The sequence below is a fragment of the Octopus bimaculoides genome, chromosome 3 (assembly GCF_001194135.2).
Source record: "Octopus bimaculoides isolate UCB-OBI-ISO-001 chromosome 3, ASM119413v2, whole genome shotgun sequence".
Lineage (NCBI taxonomy): Eukaryota > Metazoa > Mollusca > Cephalopoda > Octopoda > Octopodidae > Octopus > Octopus bimaculoides.
In genome coordinates this window covers 161,442,956-161,450,385 of record NC_068983.1, presented here as the reverse complement: position 1 = coordinate 161,450,385, position 7,430 = coordinate 161,442,956, and the positions used below count along the sequence as shown (strand labels likewise).

General features: G+C 37.5%; 1 protein-coding gene across 4 annotated transcripts in view; it reads left to right on the top strand.

The window, feature by feature from the left end:
• Nucleotides 1-7,430, top strand: part of LOC106872544 (uncharacterized) — a 103,328-nt gene that overhangs the window by 85,072 nt on the left and 10,826 nt on the right. For all 4 annotated transcript variants that reach the window (XM_052966656.1, XM_052966654.1, XM_052966655.1 and 1 more), the window contains one exon: nt 5,576-5,695. In XM_052966656.1, coding sequence (XP_052822616.1) covers nt 5,576-5,695 — 120 coding nt within the window. The remainder of the gene's footprint in view (nt 1-5,575; nt 5,696-7,430) is intronic.

The window sequence follows — 7,430 nt, the reverse complement described above, 5'->3', positions numbered from 1 at the left end:
ACACACACACACACACACACACACACACACACACACACACATATATACGACAGGCTTCTTCCAGTTTCGTCTACCAAATCCACTCACAAGGCTTTGGTCGGCCCGAGGATATAGTAGAAGACACTTGCCCAAGGTGCCACGCAGTGGGAATGAACCCGGAACCATGTGGTTGGTAAGCAAGCTACTTACCACACAGCCACTCCTGCGCCTAATAATAATAATAATAATAATAATAATAATAATAATAATGATGATGTCTACCCACATAGCTCAGTCGGCAGAGCATCAAACTTTTATGCCCTGATGCAATACCAGGCAGTGGCTCTCATGGCTTCTGATCTTAACTGTATCATGTATCATGTATCATGTACAAGTGTATCATGTACATATTTTGTCTTGGTATTAAGAAAATGGGCTACAGTAAATATTCTGCTCGATACCATAGGTTTGCTTGTCAGTCGTTTGACCATAACCAGTTGAGCATGCCCCTTGGTGGCTGACGATATGTGCATCTCTGATCACGAGCAGAAGTAGTGGGGGAGCATCATAGCCATATGTTAAGAGGTATTCTTTGGGGTCTCAATAATTCACCTCTGGAAATATGGGTGTTTCGTTCAATATCCATAAACAACCCTTATTGGGGGACCTTTTGAGCAGGATGGGCTACTCGACCTGAAGAAAATTCTAAGTGGGCCCCACCTGAAAGGTTATGCGCTATTTATCTTGATATGAGATCACCATGTCGCGCACATGATTTTGTGATGCATGTGCCTGGTGTACCCTTATCAGACGGGTGGTCATGCTGGGTATACTGGGCTTCGTATATTGTACTGCAGTGTCACTTTGATGGCATGCGTGCTCTCTCACTTATTATTATTATTATTATTATTATTATTATTATTATTATTATTATTATTATTGATGATGATGATGATGATGATGATGATGATGATAATAACAATAATAATAATAATAATAATAATAATAATAATAATAATAATAATAATAATAATAGACTTTTGCTTTGCATTTGTACAAGTTGGCTCCAAGTCTCATCCAGAGACATCAAGAAACAAGAAGTTAGAAGTTCATGTTGGTGTTATGCCTAGGGTACCATATATTTAGTTTTGTACATTGTGTTGTTCTAGAGAATGTTTAAGAAACCATAAGAAAATTGTGTTTGTTTTAAAATTTGAGATCACATAGACAGTATTTTACGTAGGATATGGGCAGTTCCCATGTGCACTATCTTTTGAATTTCTGCCATTTTGGGGTTTCCTGGTATCTGAGCTAGGTAGCAATCAGCCCCTTTTGCTATCATTCCCAGGGGTCCTATGACAACAGGTATTGTTTTAGTCCTCAGGTTTCAGATTTTGCTAATTTCTATTTCAAGATCTTTATACTTGCTCAGTTTTTGGTAGGTCTTGACAGATACGTTTATATCGATTGGGACAGTCATATCAATTTTTGTCTGAAGTCTTTCAATATGATGTCTGGCCTATTTGCATCTATCTTTCTGTCAGTTTGAATGGTGAAGTTCCAGAGGAGCGAGATGTGATCAGTTTCAAGCACTGGCGGTGGTTTGTGTTTCCACCAGTTTTTATCATGGGGCAAGTCCAGGTTTTTGCAAATTACCCGGTGAATATATTGTGCTGCTCTATCATGCCTGTTTAGATACTCTGTAGGCGCAAGAAGACTGCGCATGGACACAACATGACCAATGGTTTCATTTTGTTGTTGACATACACGACATGTTGGGAAGATACCGTTCTTTAATATGTTGGCCTGGTAGCTCGTTGTAGGTAGGCATTGATCTTGGGCTGCTATGATAAAGCCTTCTGTTTCAGATTTTAAGCCAGAAGCCATTAGCCATTGATGAGTAAGGGCTTTGTCAACATCGGCATTACTCGCTCTCTTTGTGTATTTGTCACTGAGAGGTTTTTCCTGCCATTTATCAGTCAGAATATCTAAGGCAGCAGTTTTAGCACGAGTTTTCATGCGCTTAGCTTTTTCTGCGCTTGTTTCTAGTATACCGATTTCCGGAATTTGTTGTATTTGAAATTCACTTAGATATTTCTTTGCCTGTTTTGCTACTGAGCATGATGCTTCTTGTTTTCATGTTTTGAGACAAGTTTTAACATCCAGTCCTTAGAGTTTTTCAGGTAGGTGTCGAGGTCAATTGTGGCAATCTTCATTGTTAATGCCAGTTGTAAAAGTTCACGGCCTCCCTCTTTTCTTGGCAGATAAAGTCGTTCTATATCTGCCTTAGGGTGGTGCATTCTATGCATTGTCAACAGTTTTCTTATTTTTCTATCAAGATTACATGTTTCAGTAATTGACCAGTTAATGATATTGAAAATGCAAGTCACGACTAGTATGGCTAAAGCATTGTTCGCTTCGATCCTGTTTCCTGCATTTAACTTTGTCTTAAGTATTGCTCTCACTCTGCAATAACATTCTCTTCTGATCCTTTCCCTCATCATTGAATGCTTGATTCCGTCCCCTTCAGTTACCCCTAGGTATTTGTAACTCTCTGCTGGTTTTAACTCTTGACATTCTGCTGGTCAAGGTTAACGTTGGATGTTTCTGTCATTTTTCCTTTGATAGAGGTAGCTTTTGCACATTTATCGAGATCAAATTTCATCCTGATGTCATCACTGAATTGTTTCACAATCGCTAGTAAGCCCTTGAGTTGGCCATTTTTTGCAAAGAGTTTTAAATCGTCCATGTAAATGAGATGATTTATATTTTTATCAAACATTTTATAACCGTACTGTGCATCATTGAGCAATTATCATTATTATTATTATTATTATTATTATTATTATTATTATTATTATTATTATTATTATTATTTATTTATTTTTACTGAAATCTCATTTTTTACTAAAGGCGCACAGAAGTTTGGTTATGTCTTGTATTTTTCTATTATTGTAAGTACTCTACGTAATATACTCGTAATATCTTGTCGTGCTACTGTGTATCATTCCATAAGAACCGTTTCGGCTTTAAGTCCCTATATTCTGGCCAAATATATTTCCATGTCTTTATTTCTATACAACCAGATCTACTGGAAATATGTCTTTTTTTTTCTATATCACACACTAGTTATTTCTTACTTAAGAGAATTTTGGCAAAATAATCGTTGTTGCCTTTGACAACAAGAAGCTTCATTTATGCCTGGTATGAGAAGTGTCTAACTAATTTGATCGGTCTTTGAAGTTTCTTATCGGACTATATAGCTTTGCATTGTGTGTCGACGTTACTTTCTGCATTTCATTCTATCATCTCTGGTGTACTTCAAGGTCCGATACTCTCGCCATCGCTTCCAATAACATACACAAAATTCTGCACATGTAATAACATTCCTATTCCGCTTATAACCTTCCGCTCATAGGCATTAATCAATGCAACCTGAACAATGCACGCTAGACTTGCACTTCTCCGTGCATTGTGTTACACATTTATGATATTGTCAACACTGCATACCAAGAAATATCTTCTCAGATTCTAAAATACACATCTTCTTATAGTTAGTTCTTTTTTTTTTGTAGTAACTGCAAGCCAGGGTCACATTGTAGAACTCCACAACTATGTTTAAGGTGTTTCGTCTAAGAATATATGGCATTCATTTATGCCAGTAGAATACGAAGTTGTTTCACCTGATAATATAAAACTTTTTTTATGAGAGTAGCTTAATTTTACTTGTGATGAGCTGTAATTTTGTTTCTTTAAGCACTTGTTTAATTCTAGGATTAGATTAAACGTAATAACGAGTAAGTTTTATCTTCTAAGGAAATAATATAATTCAATCCACCATGTAACGTCAATATAGAAACTATTGTAGTCGCCTCTCTCTTATCAACAATCATATTTCAATTAACCAAACGAAAGGAGACGAGATACGAGAAACTAATCGAAGAGTGCAGAGAACAGGGATGGACTGTCGAGTACTACCATCTGCCAGTGGGGGCTAGAGGCTTCATTAAAAAGAAAATGACGGTGCTATTCAAGAGATTTATGTTTTCAAGCTCGGAACTGAGAAAACTGATAAGGAGGATACAAGAGGCGGTCGAAAAAGCCAGCTTCTATATATGGCTGAAGCGGGAAGACCAAATATGACTTGAAAGTCATAACAAGCCTAGGTGAGACAGGCTGACACTGAAGTGGCTTTGCGCCCTCCATTGTCAGTTAAAGTTCAGACAGTGTCATGTGACAACTTGCTGGGGCTGCCTACTGGACCCTAGCAGCGGGAAATTTAGACAGTGTCACGTGACAACTTGCTGGGGCAGCCTGCTGGAGCCTAGCAGCAGGTATAAAAAGGGGAATTTGACATGACAATCAGTCGGACGCTGACACTCGTTGATGCTGCATCGAAGAGGCCAGGGAATAGAAGAAAGAAGCCACGCACCCAACACCAGAGCTGAAGACACCTCCGAAAGGGGGTGGCCCCGACACGTCAAAACGGTAGAGGAGTAGGGGCCGAAACCGGACGTGGTTCCTCCTGATGATGTCTTGAGCTAACTGGATCCTATAAAGGAGCTGTTGTGGTAGCAGACCACGAAACATGGTTGAAATTCCTGAATGTTCAATAATAAGCAGCACAAGACTTAGATTCAAAATCTATAAAGGCCACTGTGTAAAATGTTGCAAACAGACTAAAAGCAGAAAGTACTGACATACATTTTCCGAAATAAAGCGTTCTATCCCCTGTAAGGGAAAAACAGTGATAAATGCATTATATCTCATTGATAAAGCAAACAAAAATATTTCTACTTACTAGGTAAGAGTTACAGAACTTTCAGTCAAAAGTCAACTGTCCCATGTACAGTTCATTTCATCATTTCTACACAGCACTCTCAATTGATTTGGAAATTGAGAGATGATAGGAAGGAATACAAATATCACATTGGCTATTTAAAAAAAAAAAAGCACTACCGTTTAAAATAGATTAAGGTACTATGGTTTGTCTTGTAGGAACCCTTCACATTGTTCATCAATGTACCCAGTTCTAAACAAACAAAGAAAAAAAAATAACAATAGAATTAAATACTACCTATCGCTGCATGGCTGTATTTTCTGTGAACATAGATGTACGAGATATGATGTACGAGATATGATAATGTACGAGATAATGTACGAGATATGATAAGCATGAGATATAATGAATGAGTCTGATATAAACAGGAATCACATTTCACATCAATTAAAATTCATTTTCTTTTTTTTTTTAAACCGTTATATTACATAATGGAGTCTTGAAAAAGAAAAGGTGGCCGCGACTGAAATACCTTTGATATCTTCTCAATAAGAACTAAATTTGGGTTAAAAAATAGTATTTTGTATTACATTTCACAGGTACCTTACTTTCTTGAGAGAATAGGGTATGATTTGTTGAAAACTTGGTTATTAAAGTCAAGTTTCCACTTAAAAATCCTTCGTTGGTTCATTGACTTGCTGACGGTTTATTATTTTTTTATGTGTATGTGTGCGTGTGCGTGTATCGATCTGTTTTCATTCAAATCAATCATTTACTTGTGTTTCCTATTCTACTTTTCCTTTTATTAACTGATAGCACCAAGACACTTTTAATGGAGTGTGGGGCCGACCTGGTGGCGGTGCACCGAGAGATCCAAATTTAGGGAATCGTATTTCAAACATCAACCAAATCTTCTACAGAAATGAAGTGGAAGCAGTAAGTATCCATCTACAAATATATGAATATTGTAAGCATACAGCATTTGTAATATATCTTAGCTTGAAAAACTCTGATTAACTGAAACTATCCATGCAATTACTATACAAAAAAACACCCTCTAGCGATGTACTTTTAGAAGAACTTTACTCTCAGCCATGTTGTTGCTATAAATATATGGTTGTATATCACGTCTATATAAATAAAAGTGAAATTCTGTCTATGCGGGACCCCTGTATCTCAGTCTACATTTGCTCCACATAGACATATTATACCTTTTTGGAATCAAGATGATCTCGGGATTGAAAATCTGACTTTTATTCGGTTCTTGAAATCCAGCATTGGGATCTGATGTGAGAGCATTTGAGCTATTATTTCTAGCAGGTGAGGCGACCGTGAGAGGTTTCAAACGGTTTACAGGAGTTACCACCCTTAGCTATAATAATAATAAACGCGACATTCTGTGCTAGAAAAATAACCAAAACTTCTTGAATATAATACCAAAACTTTGTGACAGTTACCTACAATAATACAATTAACAAGATTCAAGGACAATCACTCAAAATTGTTGGATTGCACCTCATACAGCAGTGCTTTTCCCATGATAACCCTTATGCTGGTTGTTCCAGAGCTGGAAATGGCAACAATCTCTTCATGCTAACACCAAATGGTAAAACCACAAATGTTGTTCATCTTGCTCCTGCTAGACACTTAGACATCTTAGAACGCATCCAAAGAAAAATCAGTCGATGATTGAAACGAAACCGTTCATCAATACACTTCAGTCTCCTCCCTCTCTTTCTCTTTCTCATTTCTACTTCTACTATATTCGTTTGAAATTTTGGTACAAGGCCAGCAAGTTCGAGTGTGGAGTTACATCTACGCCTAGTGTTCAACTGGTTCTTATTTTATCGACCCCGAAAGGATGAAAGGCAAAGTAGACCTCGGCGGAATCAGAACACAGAACATGAAAGCGAACGAAATGCCGCTAAGTATTGATCCCGGTGTGCTAATGATTCTGCTCGCGTGCAGCCAGCTTGGTCTCGTACAACCTCACTCAGACACTGCCAACTGTTGCTCTTCTCCTCTAGTTATCCATATTATGTTTACTGCTCCAGGAAAAGCTTTCTTACCTTGAACGTGATCCTTCTGGAATTCCCTCCATGTTCATGGTTACGGAAAATCTGTGTTTTTTTCTGCAACTGTTGACTTGCAAATGTTCAAGAGTCCAGTTAACAGTGTCGATATCACCTGTCTCGAAAAGGAAGCGATGGACACAAACTCCCTCCTCTACTAAAATTATTATTTTTCTAATTGTAAAATTGCTGTCGACCGATCAAGTTGACCTGATTTTGTCTCTACTTCACTGATATTGTTATATGGACTTTTAGATATGTAATTCGTCTGACGTTCTGTGTGTCACTGTGGTTCGTCTGAGTTCATTGTTTTATTGTTGTTGTCTTGTATGACTGTCGTAGTAAAATGTCATTGATATATATATGGCGGACATGACTTTTGTTTATTCATAACGAACATTGGGTGAGTGCGTTCTTTGTATGTAATTGAATAATAAATGTAATAATTAAATTGTACAACTCGTTGTGTTATCTCTGCGAGTCTTTCGAGGGAAATACAACAGAGTTAATTGGCGTCGCCGATAGGACTGATAGGATACATGCTTGCTTTACCGTAAAATTATTCATCGTAATAACAATGGCTGAAAAACAGACAGTAG